The sequence below is a fragment of the Salmo salar genome, chromosome 19 (genome assembly GCF_965601325.2).
Source record: "Salmo salar chromosome 19, fSalSal1, whole genome shotgun sequence".
Lineage (NCBI taxonomy): Eukaryota > Metazoa > Chordata > Actinopteri > Salmoniformes > Salmonidae > Salmo > Salmo salar.
In genome coordinates this window covers 28,758,331-28,774,856 of record NC_138309.1, presented here as the reverse complement: position 1 = coordinate 28,774,856, position 16,526 = coordinate 28,758,331, and the positions used below count along the sequence as shown (strand labels likewise).

At 39.7% G+C, this 16,526-nt stretch overlaps 1 protein-coding gene across 1 annotated transcript in view; it reads left to right on the top strand.

Annotated features, from left to right (window-relative positions):
• LOC106578707 (plexin domain-containing protein 2) overlaps positions 1-15,537 on the top strand; it is a 171,327-nt gene extending 155,790 nt beyond the window's left edge. Inside the window, exons 13-14 of the mRNA XM_014157836.3 lie at positions 5,561-5,724; positions 7,216-15,537. Coding sequence (XP_014013311.3) covers positions 5,561-5,724; positions 7,216-7,335 — 284 coding nt within the window. The 3' untranslated portion in view covers positions 7,336-15,537. The remainder of the gene's footprint in view (positions 1-5,560; positions 5,725-7,215) is intronic.
• The last annotated feature ends 989 nt before the right edge of the window (positions 15,538-16,526 follow it).

Sequence of the window (16,526 nt, the reverse complement as noted above, 5' to 3'; positions counted from 1 at the left end):
CATGTATTGTATAACATAATGTCCTAGGAGTGTCATCTGATGAAGATCATCAAAGGTTAGTGCTTCATTTAGCTGTGGGTTTTATTGACATATATGCTTGCTTGGAAAATGGCTGTGTGGTTATTTTGGTCTATGTACTCTCCTAACATAATCTAATGTTTTGCTTTCGCTGTAAAGCCTTTTTGAAATCGGACAACGTGGTTGGATTCAGGAGAGGTTTATCTTTCAAATGGTGTAAAATAGTCGTATGTTTGAGAAAATTTAATTGTGGTATTTTAGTTGTTTTTGTATTTCGCGCCATGCGATCCCATTGGCTGTTGGTTAGGGGTTCCGCTGGCGGAACGCCTAGATGTAAGAAGTTAAACAGTATGATCATTCCACAGGTCCACCTTGTGCTGGGGACAATAAAAGGCCACTCCAAAATGTTCCATTTTGTCACACAACACAATGCCACAGATGTCTCAAGTTTTTAGGGAGAGTGCAATTGGAATGCTGACTGCAGATCTGTTGCCAGATAATTTTATGTTAATTTTTCTACCATAAGCTGCCTCCGTCGTTTTCGAGAACCGTCCTCACAACAGCAGACCACGTGTGTCCACGCGAGCCTAGGACCTCCATATCTGACTTCTTCACCTGCGGGATCGTCTGAGACCAGCCACCCTGACACCTGATGAAACTGTGGGTTTGCACAACTGAAGAATTTCTACACAAACTGTCAGAAACTGTCTCAGGGAAGCTCCTCACCAGGATCTTGACCTGACTGCAGTTCGGTGTCGTATCTGACTTCAGTGGGCAAATGCTCACCTTCGATGGCCACTGGCACACTGGAGAAGTGTGCTCTTCACGGATGAATCTCATGAAAGGCGCAATGTGGGCGAGCGGTTTGATGTCACACCAGATACTGACTGGTTTTCTGATCCACGCCCCTACCTTTTTTTTAAGGTATCTGTGACAAACATATGCATATCTTTATTCCCAGTCATGTGAAATCCATAGATTAGGCCCTAATACATTTATTTCAATTGACTGATTTCCTAATATATTAACTTTTATATTTGTGTTCAGTGTAGTATCAGAAAGACCATATTCTGAAGATTGCCAAATAACTCTCAAAATTGAAGAGATTAGCTCTATTTGAAAATATAACTTTTTCCAAGACTTAATCCCACTCCATATCCCTTAATGGAAATTATGTTATTTGCTGGCACTACCAGCTGCTTTGACTAATGAAAAAAACCACAAATACAGCAACACTGTGGACGATGTACTATCAGATAATTCAGAATGCAAATAAGATCGATTTTTTTGGTCTGTATGACTATGAGATACTCTTTGCAATTACATTATCTTGATACCTGTAATACTTTGTTTTCCTTTTGCTCTCAGCCCTAAACCTGGTACTTTATGGTCCTTGCATGGTTGAATGTGATTACAGGTTACTGATTTTTTTTTGTTTACTCAACTTTTCAACCTGAACTTTTTTGATGGACCAAACATTGCTCTAACACGAGAAAACGTAGGCAAAAATAATGTCAACTAGAAATTATTATTTTGGCAACTTACCTAAAAACAAAAAGGCTGTGGAACTGGTTACACACACACACATTTTCTCATGTTGGAGCTAAGTTTGGGCCAACTAAAAATGTTAAAGTCAGGTAACACTTTGACCGAAAAGCTGAGTAAACAAAAAAAACTGTGTAAACAGTTACTTAATAATAATTGGTTTTAACAACTAGATTTTTGGGTGATTTTTTTTTTGTTTTTTTTTTTACAGTGTATGTTAATCATCAGTGATTGGCCACGCTTTAGCAAACAGGTTTGATTAGCACTCTGGACCTCCCTGTTTTCCTGTGCAATTATGGAGATCAATAAAGCAGAGAGCCATGAGAGAAGGAAGCTGGCTGGGGCACTGATGAGTGGCTAGTCACTAATTAAACCAAGAAAGAGAACAGAAAAGAAAATAAGGAAAATACTGTAAATATATAAATATATGATCTCAATAAATAAAAAGATCCAGGATGGAACATTGCCATAAATCTGTGGGAGATGAGAGATCAAAGCTGTGGCCATTTGTTTTGTAATCACTTCATTAGCCCACTCCTGCTATGATCGATGGGACAGCCGCTGCGACACTTTCTCTCTCACACACACAGGAATCAGACATAAGACTATAGAACAGGGTGTGCCAATGTACTTGTTCCATGTGATGCTGTGACTGAGTGAACTGCTTGCCAATGCTATCTTATTATCAGGTTAGTTGTAGTAGTTGTTGTAGTAGTAGTAGTAGTAGTAGTAGTAGTAGTTGTAGTTTTAGTAGTTGTAGTAGTTCTAGTTCTAGTTGTAGTTGTAGTAGTTAATTAAGTGATAATGCCTTCGAAGCCGGTGTTTGCAGGATATATTAGCATGTGTGTTCTTAGGCCCGAGTCTAAGTCAAACCATGTCAATATATCCTCCAAACACCGGCTTTGAGGGCATTACCACTTTTATACAATGGGTTACCAACATATTCAAATAAAAACTGAATTTGTATTAATTTATTCATATGATTTCATCCTTCCACGAGATATAGTCCCAACGCAAATCTAGGGTTGCTACCTAAGCTGGCTTGTCAGTCGTTCGTTCTATCGGTTCGATGGCCAGAGACACAACACATTCGTTAAGTGTTTTTGTTCCAAATCTATGAACGCGACCCAGTCGTTCGTTCTAAATGTTCCGTCGCCATGATGGCTGGCAACATTCTCATCCCTTGCTTGCTAGCTAGCCAACTTTGGCTAACACAGTGACATCAAACAGTGCAGTCAAAATAACAGCAAAGGAGCTGCATTTGCGTTTGTTTAAGCTGTTTTCTAGTGATTCATTGTGCACACATCCATAAAAATGAGCTAATGATGCGCAATTTCACCTGGCATAGAACATTTGCTCTCTCCCTGGTAGGGCTTGAACAGTTTTGTAAAGAAGAATGGTAAAATATTGCCAAATCTAGGTGTGCAAAGTTGGTAGAGACCTATAATAACAGACTCATTGCTGTAATTGTTGCCAAAAGTGCTTCCACCAAGTATTAAAACAGGGGGTTGGAGACTTATCCAATTATGATATTTCAGTTTTGTATTTTTTATATATTTTTTTTCACAATAAAAATTCATTATAAGTGGAGTATGGTGTGTAGATAAGTGGAAAATCCTTTAAATGGATGAAACTCAGGCACTGACACAACAAAATGCGGAAAAAGTTCAAGGCTGTGTAAACTTTGTATATCAGTTCTTGGCAATATTCTGGGAATGTTCCAAAAAATGGAATTGTACACATTAACATCATTAAGCTCAAAATTCTGTTCTCAGAACATGAAGAAAATTTTCCATAAAAACCACAAGAAAACTAAACATTCAGATAATGTTCTAAGAATGTTATTTAAAAACATATACAGTCCGTTCTCAGTATCAACAAAACTCTCACTTTCCTCTATCTTGTTAAGTGTGTTCAGGTGTGTTTACCGCACTGAGTAATTGGCCACAACTGTTTTTAATGAATGTTTGTTTCTTTTGAAAATGGGGTCTGTTTGAATAGACTAAAATGAACAGCTTTGTATGCATAAAAAACATGATATGCTCGCTCCATCCTGGTGGTGCAGTGGACTAATTCCATGGATAGAGAACTGAAGATCAGAGGTTTGAATTGATTGATCATAAGTCATTGATGCCGTGTCTCAATAAACAAGACATGTGTTTGCATGATTAATGCCTGAGGAAATCTATTTCCATGTGTCACATCTGTGCTTAGAGTTATAAAAAAGTTCATTTATTATTGAAAAATGATGTGAAACTTCTAAGGAAGTTATTCGAAAACTTCCAAATAATCGATCGTTTCCATTCTCAGAGCATGAATAAAACCTCCCAGGAAAATATAAGGAACCAGAGTAAAACGTTTTCAGAACCTCCCTGCAACCAAATAAGAAGCGTTCACTTCTGTTATCAGCACGTTTAAAAAACGTTTAGTTTTACCGGTCAGGAAACTTATGCCTTCAGTCCCACAACCAATGTGAAACCAAAATACAGTACATTCTCACAACTTCCAAGGAACCAAATGTGCTAACTGTTCACACTGCAGGCATTAATGCTAAAATCCGTTTTGTTTTTCAAATCCGTTTTGGAATACTGACTGTCCTAAAAGCAAGTTACAAGTGACCAAATCAGATTTGTGTGTGATAAGACAGCAGTCATTTGCTGACATAGTAACGACAGGTGTGTGCGCAGGGGTCTAGGCCGATTGGTGTTGCGCGTGCTTCCTATCACTCAGAAGTTATGTGGCAAGTTACAGTGACAACAATGCCTGCCATGGACGTTTTCTAGTTACTTTGAATGTTCAAAAACATAGAGTAAGAACACTTTTAAAGCCTCAAAGGATAAGATAAAAAAACAAGTCATTTTTGGCTAGCCACAGCAGTGACCTAGCTAGCTAGTTGGCAGTTTAGATTTCAAGCACAGTCATTCACTAATTTGTTTGTAAACAATTAACAAGCTACTTAGCTACCACATGTTCTTGTCAAACTGTCAACAGAGTAGCTAGCAAGAAACAAGTTATGCCAAATAACAGTCTAAAAACCACTTGAGGATAAAATAAACTAGATTTGACCATTCAGAAACAAGTCGCATGGCCAGGAATCAGATTTGTATCCAACTTCAAACCACCTAATAAGGGATTTGAGTCACTTCAAACTGCCAATGTGAACAAGGCTTTAGTGATTCAGAACACATGAATTCACTGGTAGCCAATTAGGCCTTCAAGATGACAGTGCACATTCCTTAAGGTAGGACAGCCAATCATTATGGAGTCTCCTCTCCATACACCCATCTTATCAAACTGGACTGTCATTACTGAGTGCCTGATAACTTTCGATATCTCCATCCATAGATGCATCTCTCCTCCTATCCAACAACACCATGAGCTAACCTTGGTTTGGGATTATCTCTTGTGCCTCAGCTGTAGCACATTGCTCATGAATAGCTAAACAGGTTATGCCACAACGATGCTAATCTCCTCCTTCCAGACACTCGCACACATGCACGTGCACACATACACAGGCATTCAAGCGCAGTGTCGGCTAACGGCTGAGCTAGATCCGGAATGTTCCATCGTTTTCAGAGAAAAAGAGAATCTCATGTTAGTTGACGGTAAGGATTAAAGGATAATATTCAAGGTTTGTTTGGTTTTTGGAACAATAGGAAAACACAATTAACTTTTCGGGGGGGGGGGGGGTTGAACTTGAACCTGGCACTTTTCGTTTTCTTGCATGGTTAAATGGTTGAACGGTAATTGCCACCAGAGTAAGTATGATTAGACTGAGGCTGAACAAGGCCGTGCATCATGACATTTGGTCAACTTCATTTTTGATCACAAGCGTCAGGCGTGTTTATTAAGACAGAAGCCCTAGTGACAACAGGAGAAACAGAGACCAGCAGCACCCACGAATGACGAGTGTCCCCTACTGTTCAATAGTAGAAATGCAGTGAAGGTCTGTGTTCAAGAGAGAGATTCTAAAGTGGGTTTTCCTGTGTTACTCTAGCGATGCCAAAGGAGAGTGCTGCAGAGAGGAAGGACACACACCCACTGCACACTGGCCTGATCCTGGGCATTCTCGTGGTCTTGCTCATCATGGCAGCCGCAGTCCTGGTCACTGTCTACATCTACCACCACCCTACATCAGCCGCAAGCCTCTTCTTCATCGAGGTCAGTCTATAATACCACTATGTGGCTATCTCAACATTCAAACAATGTGTTGTTCAATCCCTGTGTGCTCCCTTCTCCCTTAATCTCCTCTTCACCTGTCTCTAATGGTGTCTCATATGTCTGTCCATAAAGCATACACAATATGAAAGAAGAGTGACTCTCCCCCAAAAATGTCAATCAAGCTTATATACAAAGACATGTATTGCTTTGACTTGTCAACAGTTCATAAGTATCCACTGGATTTAGAAGTCCATTCGTTCTGGACTGTCTTTACCGGTTGGTCAGTTATGTCCCCTGAAGTACCTTAGAACAGCAGGCTGAGACCCATGCTAGCCTAAGGGTAGTACAGTATTACAACTGCTTGTGAGGGAGTCTCTCTCTCTCTCTCTCTCTCTGTCTCTCTCTGCCTGTCAGGTTTGATTATGATGTGTGCTTTCCTAACCTACCCCAGCAGATACTTCCTTCCAAGGTCAGGCAATATGTCTGCCAACCACTAGACGCCCGTATGTCAGGGTAGAATAACAAACTACTCCCACTGTGTTTCTCTGTTCTCCCTAATTACACCCTATTCCCTATTTAGTGCACTACTTTGTCGACAGGGCTCTGGTCAAAAATAGGGCACTATATAGGGAATAGGGTGCCATTTGGGACCAAAGCTCTGTCAGGCCCTCCAAAAAAAAAAAAAGTCGAGTCATAATCTGGTCAGCGTTCATTACACTTTATCCCTGTTTCTCCAACTCATAAATATGCATGATTACTTTCACAGGGTGCAGGCAGTGAAACATGGCTCCATATGGTTCTTTGATGATAAATGCCTACGAAAGCTTTGGCAATGAATTGGTTTTGGTTTCATTTGTACCGTTTGGAGGTTGTAATGAGACTGATTGATGTTTAAACATCGAGAAAATAAATGACAAATGCGTAATCTTCAAGGTCATTATCGCACAACGAGCCAATCCCTCATCAGGAACAATTTTCTCTGAGAGAATTCAAATGCTTCTCCCTCGGAGCTCTCTTCACTCACTGAGTGGTTTAGTACATGGCATATATCAAACGGCGAGAGCGTGTCAATTAATGTCATAACATTTACTCCCAATACATCTGTTTCAATCACGCATACCTATGAGGTTATTAACTCTGGAAATGTCATATATTATATTTCGCTGTCTGTAATACAATGTGCTCGCTTATTTCTACCGCTATACATCCATATGTAGCTCCGGGGGGAAGTTTTCCCTAGGTACAGATCTAGGATCAGCTTCCTCCTCCCCTAATCCTAACCTTAACCATTAGTGGGGGAAATGCTAAACTGACCCAGGATCAGCATTTAGGAGAAACAAGAAGAATGTGCTAGCTACAAAGATAGCTCAGCTGAAATAGGGTGTAGCACAGTGACCTAACCCTGGACACAGGTCAGTGGCATTGCAGACCTTTGCCCTTTGACCCTAGTCTGTCACCTCAATGATCTCTAATCCCTCTCCCCTTCTCCAGAGACGTCCCAGCAGGTGGCCGGCCATGAAGTTCCGGCGAGGGTCCGGTCACCCTGCCTACGCGGAGGTGGAGCCCGTGGGCCAGGAGAAGGAGGGCTTCATTGAGTCTGAGCAGTGCTAAGGGGCATGCACCGCTCCCCCCCAATCGACTGATTGACGCTGGTCTCTTGTTTTGTCGATTCAAACGCTCGCTGTCAATATTGTGAAATGAGATGAGAATATCGTGGTGGTGTCACTTTGAAATCCCATGCTTTTTTTCTGGTGGTCTGAGAGTAGGCCTTGTGTTTGGTGGACTACCACGGTGAATCTTCAAACCTGGCTTGTTCAACAGAGAGCTGATCTGAGAGCTGCTGAGGGAGGGTCACTGTCAGAGGGACTGTGCTGTGGGAAAACCTTAAACTGATCTCAAGTCAGTTCTTCGTCCAAGCCCAAAGTCTTCGAACACTTCGCACTCGTGACTGACTTCTTGGGGACAGAGGGAAAGTAACAGTGTCATTGAGTGGGTTGTACAGTGTGATTGCCCTACACTGGTGGTGTGTGATGTGAGGGGGGAGTAGTAGGAAGAATTATACAGTATATTTTTCAGAAAGAATACAGAGTATGTGAACAGAGATCTTGACTTTAAATGTTGGTGAGGCTATATAGGCCTTTATATATCCTTTGGGGTTTTGCTAATTTACTGTTCATGTTTTTTTTCTGTAGCTTTTTTTTTAACTGGGGTTTTATTATTCCTAATCAGTGAGGGGATTTTGTCTTGCTTTCCACTACCATAATAAGGCTTCTTTACCGTAGCTTTAACTCCATAGCGTGGTTCAATAGTGTGATATGCTCCTGCTACTGCCACTCATCCCACCCAGGAGTAGCAGGCTTTTGTTGGTATCTCTTTTTTACATAAACTTTGTTCGATTTGTATTTTTTTATTTTTGTATTTTTTTTTTTTTTACATTGATTTCAGTACTGCCGTGCCATTCTTTCCCTGACTGGAGTTTGCTCAACATTCTTTGCACAAAGTTTTTCATGCACATACATCTTTACTTCATTTGGTACAATTGCAAAATTGCAAGACAGGCGCTTTGTGAGTGTGTGTGGTTGTGTGTATGCATGGTCTAAATGTGAGTGAGCGTGCGTGTGTGTCTGTGTGTGTGTATGTTTGTGCGTGCATGTTTGTCTGGTTTTTGTGTGATTGGATATCAACCTGCTTGTAGGTGGGTCAGTTTGAGCTGGTTCTGTGTAATTGATGCTGAGTGGATGACCGGAGGTACTTTTACATTATTTTATTATACGTTTGGGACATACCTGGCTTTTGATTTTATGTATACAATGTGGTTTTCAAGTAGTTTGACCCAGGGGCGTCAATTGGGTATGGCAGTCCCCATACCCTAGCTCAATACTAACAATTTAAAATAGGCGAACAGTGCAACATTTATTTTAAAACAGTGTAGAGGTAGAAGATTGCTGTAGATGGCTAGGATGCTAGGTAACTGCCGTTTGACTTGGAATGAAATGAAACTAGGGTTTTTAATCCCAGTTCTGAGCTAGGGCGTCGCAGCTAAGTGCTGTATGACGTGTTTGAGGTGAATGAAGCTACAGCAGCTGAGGTGAAAATGGCTGGAGTCAATATCGTTTTTTGCTCTTCGCCAAATAGCATTTCTTACTTTTTAAATTGTGTAGAAATGCATTAAATAAGCATACAAATGTATGACAATTGCTTGGAATCACCCTCCCCCCGTCACTTTGCCATACCCTATGTTTACCATACCCTAGAGTGGCGTAGCGGTCTAAGTCACTACAGACCCTAGTTCAATCCCGGGCTATATCACAACCATCCATGATAGGGAGTCCCATAGAGTGGCGAACAATTGGCCCAGCGCCGTCCGGGTTAGAGGAGGGTTTGGCCGGGGTAGGCCGTCATTGTAAATAAGAATTTGTTCTTAACGGACTTCCCTAGTTAAATAAAATTTTAAAAAGCTGAAATGATGCCCCTGGTTTGACCTGCTGCTGAATCTGATCTTGTACAGGACTGGAGAATATGTGTTACTGTTCATGGAGTGAGAAATCTGCCAAAACGTTAAACGAATGTAACAGAATCGTAAATAACTTTGGGGAGATTTTTGGCAGATATCTAACCCCATACTGTTCCAGCTCTTGTTCTATATTAATGGATGGCTAGTCCATGTCATTTAACCCTAGCATATCATAGTGCCTTCACAAAGCATTCACACGCCTTGACATTTTCCACATTTTGTCATGTTACAGCCTAAATTTAAAATGGATTAAATTGAGATTTTGTGTCACTGGCCTACAGACAATACCCCATAATGTCAAAGTGGAAATATGTTTTTAGAAATGTAATTACAAATGAATTAAAAATGAAAAGCTGAAATGTCTTGAGTCAAAAAGTATTCAACCCCTTTGTTATGGCAAGCCTAAATAAGTTCAGGAGTAAAAATGTGCTTAACAAGTCAAATAATAAGTTGCATGGACTCACACTTTGTGCAATAATAGTATTTAATGACTACCTCATCTCTGTACCCCACACATACAATTATCTGTAAGGTCCTTCAATCGAGCAGTGAATTTCAAACACAGATTCAACCACAGAGACCAGAGAAGTTTTCCAATACCTCGCAAAAAAGGTCACCTATTGGTAGATGAAAAAAATAAATAATGTTGATTATCCCTTTGAAGTTATTAATTACACTTCGGATGGTGTATCAATACACCAGTCACTACAAAGATACAGGTGTCTTTCCTAATTCAGCTGCCGTAGAGGAAGGAAAAAGCTTAGGGATTTCACCATGAGGCCAGTGGTGACTTTAAAACAGAGTGAGGATGGATCAACAACATTGTAGTTTCTCCACAATTCTAACCTAAATGGCAGAGTGAAAAGAAGGAAGCCTGTACACAATACAAATATCCCAAAATATGCATCCTGTTGGAAATAAAGCACTAAAGTAAAACTGCAAAAAATGGGGCAAATAAATAAACTTAATGTCTGTCTTGACTACAAAGCATTATGTTTGGGACAAATCCAACACATTACTGAGTACCACTCTTCATATTTTCAAGCATGGTGGGGGCTGCATCATGTTATGGGTATGCTTGTCATCGACAAGGACTAGGGAGTTTTTTTAGGATAAAAATGAAAGAAATAGAGCTAAGCACAGGCAGAATCCTAGAGGAAAACCTGGTTCTGTCTGCTTTCAAACAGACACTGGGAGACAAATTCACCTTTCAGCAGGACAATAACCTAAAACACAAGGCCAAATATACTCTGGAGTTGCTTACCAAGACGTAATTGAATGATCCTGAGTGGCCTAGTTATAGTTTTGTCTTAAATCGGATTGAAAATCTATGGCAAGACTTGGAAATGACTGTCTAGCATTGATAAACAGCAAACTTGACAAAGCTTGAAGAGTAATGCACAAAAATTGTACAATCCAGCTGTAATCGCTGCCAAAGGTGATTCTAACATGTATTGACTCAGGGGTGTGAAGTATATACAGTACCAGTCAAGAGTTTGGACACACCTATTCATTCAAGGGTTTTTATTTTATTTTTACTATTTTCTACATAGTAGAATAATAGTGAATACCTCAAAACTATGAAATAACACATGGAATCATGTAGTAACCAAAAAAGTGTTAAACAAATCAAAATATTTGTTATATTTGAGATTCTTCAAAGTAGCCACTCTTTGCCTTGATGAAAGCTTTGCACACTATTGGCATTCTCTCAACCAGCTTCACGAGGTAGTCACATGGAATGCTTTTCAACAGTCTCACATGCTGAGCACTTGTTGGCTGCTTTTCCTTCACTCTGCAGTCCAACATACGCACTATACACACACATGCACATAGATTTAGTACTGTAGACATGTGGTGGTGGTGGAGTAGGGGCCTGAGGGCACACAGTGTGTTGTGAAATCTGTGAATGTATTGTAATGTTTTTAAAATTGAATAAACTGCCTTAATTTTGCTGGACCCCAGGAAGAGTAGCTGCTGCCTTGGCATTGCAGACCAACTCATCCTAAACCATCTCAATTGGGTTGAGTTCGGGTGATTGTGGAGGCCAGGTCATCTGAAGCAGCACTCCACCACTCTCCTTCTTGGTCAAATAGCCCTTACACAGCCTGGAGGTGTGTTTTGGGTCATTGTCCTATTGAAAAACAAATGATAGTCCCACTAACACAAATGAGATGGGATGGCGTATCGCTGCAGAATGCTGTGGTAGCCATGCTGGTTAAGTTTGCCTTGAATGCCTTGAAAGGACAGATTTCCACTGGTCTAATGTCAATTGCTCGTGTTTCTTGGCCCAAACAAGTCTCTTCTTCTTATTGGTGTCCTTTAGAAGTGGTTTCTTTGCAGCAATTCGACCATGAAGGCCTGATTCAGGCAGTCTCTTCTAAACAGTTGATGTTGAGATGTGTCTGTTACTTAAACTCTGTGAAGCATTTATTTGGGCTGCAATCTGAGGTGCAGTTAATTGCAGATTTCTGAGGCTGGTAACTCTAATGAACTTATCCTCTGCAGCAGAGGTTACTCTGGGTCTTCCTTTCCTGTGGCGATCCTCATTTCCTGTGGCCAGTTTCATCATAGCGCTTGATGGTTTTTGCGACTGCACTTTCAAAGTTCTTGAAACTTTCCAGATTGACTGACCTTCATGTCTTAAAAGTAATGATGGACTGTTGTTTATCTTTGCTTATTTGAGCTGTTCTTACCATAATATGGACTTGGTCTTTTACCAAATAGAGAATGCCAAGAGTGTGCAAAGCTGTCATCAAGGCAAAGGGTGGCTACTTTGATGAATCTCAAATATAAAATATATTTTGAATTGTTTAACACTTTTTTGGTTACTACATGATACCATGTGTTATTTCATAGTGTTGATGTCTTCACTATCATTCTACAATGTAGAAAATAGTAAGAATAAAGAAAATCCCTGAAATGAGTAGGTGTGTCCAAACTTTTGACTGGTACTGTATGTAAATGTGATATTTCTGTAATTCATTTTCAATAAATTTGCTAAAATTTCGAAAACATGTTTTTACATTGTCATTATGGGGTATGTGTGTAGCTGCGTGAGAGAAAAACATGATTTAATGCATTTTGAATTTAGGCTGTAACTACCAAATGTGGAATCAGTCAAGGGGAATGAATACTTTCTGAAGGCCCTGTATAAACAGGGGATTAAACCTTTGTAGATTGCCTCAAAACATGTACAGATTCAGGTTATGAATGAAAAATCTTACATATTACATGTTAGATTATTACTATTTTGTCTTTCTTTTTGAGTGGCCTCTCTCTTTTTTATTCAAATGTGAAATAATCAATCAATCATTGCATATCTGCTGTTGCTGATCGATATACAGGACAAGGCTTTCATGCATTGATTAAATCAAACAAAAAAAAGTTTTTTTGTTGCTTCATACTGATGATTTACAGTACCAGTCAAAAGTTTGGACACACCTACTCATACAATGGGTTTTCGTTATTTTTACTATTTTCTACATTGTGGAAAAATAGTGAAAACATCAAAACTATGAAATAACACATATGGAATCATGTAGTAACCAAAAAAGTTTCAAACAAATCAAAATACAGTTGGAGTCAGAAGTTTACATACAGTTAGGTTTGAGTCATTAAAACCTCAACGATTAGGCCCTTTTTTTCAATTTTCGCCTAAAATGACAAATCTAACTGCCTGTAGCTCAGAACCTGAAGCATGAATATGCATATTCTTGGTACCATTTGAAAGGAAACACTTTTATGGAATGTGAAAGGAATGTGGTAGAATATAACACAATGGATCTTGTAAAAGACAATACAAAGAAAAAACTAGCCGTTCTTTTGTATTTTTTTGTACCATCATCTTTGAAATGCAAGAGAAAGGCCATAATGTATAATTCCAGCCCAGGTGCAATTTAGATTTTGGCCAGTAGATGGCATCAGTGTATGTGAAAAGTTTTTGACTGATCCAATGAACCATTGCATTTCTGTTCAAAATGTTGTATCAAGACTGCCCAAATGTGCCTAATTTGTTAATTAATAACTTTTCATGTTCAAAATTGTGCACTCTCCTCAAACAATAGAAGGGTATTTTTTCACTGTAATAGCTACTGTAAATTGGACAGTGCAGTTAGATTAACAAGAATTTAAGCTTTCTGCCAATATCAGATATGTCTATGTCCTGGGTAATTTTCTTGTTATTTACAAACTCATGCTAATCGCATTAGCCTACGTTAGCTCAACCGTCCCATGGAAGGGACACCTATCCCAAGGAAGTTTTAATTAAAATAAATTTTTCAACCACTCCACAAATTTCTTTTTAACAAACTATAGTTTTGGCAAGTCGGTTAGGACATCTACTTTGTGCATGACACAAGTAATTTTTCCAACAATTGTTTACAGACAGATTATTTCACTTATAATTCACTGTATCACAATTCCAGTGGGTCAGAAGTTTACATACACTAAGTTAACTGTGCCTTTAAACAGCTTGGACAATTCTAGAAAATGATGTCATGGCTTTAGAAGCTTCTGATAGGCTAATTGACATAATTTGAGTCAATTGGAGGTGTACCTGTGGATGTATTTCAAGGCCTACCTTCAAACTTAGTGCCTCTTTGCTTGACATCATGGGGAAATAAAAAGAAATCAGCCAAGACCTCAGAAAAACAATTGTAGACCTCCACAAGTCTGGTTCATCCTTGGGAGCAATGCAACCAAATACTAATTGAGTATATGTAAACTTCTGACCCACTGGGAATGTGATGAAAGAAATAAAAGCTGAAATAAATCATTCTCTCTACTATTATTCTGACATCTCACATTCATTAAATAAAGTGGTGATCCTAACTGACCTAAGACAGGGAATATTTATTAGGACTAAATGTCAGGAATTGTGAAAAATTGAGTTTTAATGTATTTGGCTAAGGTGTATGTAAACTTCCGACTTCAACTGTATACTTTATATTTTATATTCTTCAAAGTAGCCACTCTTTGAAAGCTTTGCACACTCTTGGCATTCTCTCAACCAGCTTCATGAGGAATGCTTTTCCATCAGTCTTGAAGGAGTTCCCACATATGCTGAGCACTTGTTGGCTGCTTTTCCTTCACTGCAGTCCAACTTATCCCAAACCATCTCAACTGGGTTGAGGTTGGGTGATTGTGTAGGCCAGGTCATCTGATGCAGCACTCCATCACTCTCCTTGGTCAAATAGCCCTTACACAGCCTGGAGGTGTGTTTTGGGTCATTGTCCTGTTGAAAAACAAATGATAGTCCCACTAAGCGCAAACCAGGTGGGATGGCGTATCGCTGCAGAATGCTGTGGTAGCCATGCTGTTTAAGTGTGCCTTGATTTCTAAATACATCACTGACAGTGCCACCAGCAAAGCATCCCCACACCATCACACCTCCTCCTCCATGCTACACAGTGGGAACCACACATGCGGAGATCATCCATTCACCTACTCTGCGTCTCACTAAGGCACGGTGGTTGGAACCAAAAATCGCAAATTTGGACTCATCAGACCAAAGGACAGATTTCCTCCAGTCTAATGTCCATTGCTCATGTTTCTTGGCCCAAGCAAGTCTCTTCTTCTTATTGGTGTCCTTTAGTAGTGGTTTCTTTGCAGCAAATCGACCATGAAGGCCTGATTCACTCAGTCTCCTCTGAACAGTTGATGTTGAGATGTGTCTGCTACTTGAACTCTGTGAAGCATTTATTTGGGCTGCAATCTGAGGTGCAGTTAACTCTAATGAACGTATCCTTTGCAACAGAGGTAACTCTGGGTCTTCCTTTCCTGTGCCGGTCCTCATGAGAGCCAGTTTCATCATAGTGCTTAATGGTTGTTGCGACTGTACTTGAAGAAACTTTCAAAGTTCTTGAAATGTTCTAGATTGACTGACCTTAATGTCTTAAAGTAATGACGGACTGTCGTTTCTCTTTCTTTTTTTCTTTTTTTTACCAAATAGGGCTATCTTCTGTATGCCACCCCTACCTTGTCACAACACAACTGATTGGCTCAAATGCATTAAGAAGGAAATAAATTCCACAAATTCACTTTTATCAAGGCACACCTGTTAATTGAAATGCATTCCGGTGACTACCTCATGAAGCTGGTTGAGCGAATGCCAAGAGTGTGCAAAGCTGTCATCAAGGCAAAGTGTGGCTACTTTGAAGAATGTCAAATATAACATATATTTTGATTTGTTTAACACTTGTTTGGTTACTACATGATTCCATATGTGTTATTTCATAGTTTTGATGTCTTCACTATTATTCTACAATGTATAAAATAAAGAAAAATCCTGGAATGAGTATGTGTGTCCAAACCTTTGACTGGTACTGTAGACCAACCGAACAAACAAAATGAAATGTATTTCAACATATATTGTAGATTGATCTGAGAAATATGCCTTGGGTTACAATAGTAAACACTGTACTATTTACAATTACAAAGAAGTGGATTCTACAGAAAAGTATCCCAATGTGCAATATAACATTCATCTAGTTTCATTATGCATTTCTAATTTTCAAAGGTTTAGTGATATCATAGATGGAATTATTTAGGGTTACATCATCTATTTTGAATTAATCCCCCATTGCACTGAGACCAAAGACCCATCACAATGTTTATTTTGTCAGCATACTAAAATGTTCTCTACCCTGTACCGTAAGAGCTTCTCTGGGTCCCAATGTTCCCAATCTCTCACTCCATTCCCCACCAGCCAAATTATATCTCACCACTTAACGTTGAATCAAACCACTGCATCTCCTATGGCAGTCACCACTTTGAACACACCACCTCAGACCTATATTCACTCAGACAAACACATAGAGACACACGTAGACACATGCAGAGAAAAGCACACACACACACTCCAGAACTCAACCCCTGCTTTATTCATAACTAGTCCATCTATAGAGGTTGAGTGACTGAGCACAGCAACCCACTACTCCACTCTACTGAACATTACTGTAGGACCCAAGGGCTTTCAAGCCTCCTGCACGAGAGCAGCCCTTTCATGACGCCCTATAATATCAGATTATTTTCCAAAACAGTGTTAAAGAGCAGATGGGACGGAGGGGGCTGGACGTGACTACCCCAAATGGCTTTTCCATGCCTACAGACATTTTATCTAAGTCCCACATGTTACCCTATTCTCTACATAATACACTATAAAGGGAATAGGGTGCCATTTGGGACTTAGACAGAGTTTTCCCCTGTGGAGAAATGCTGTGTAGTTTGGGCATTCTGGGACATCTGCTTGTTCCACTCTACCACCGGAAACTGCTAGTGTTTTTAT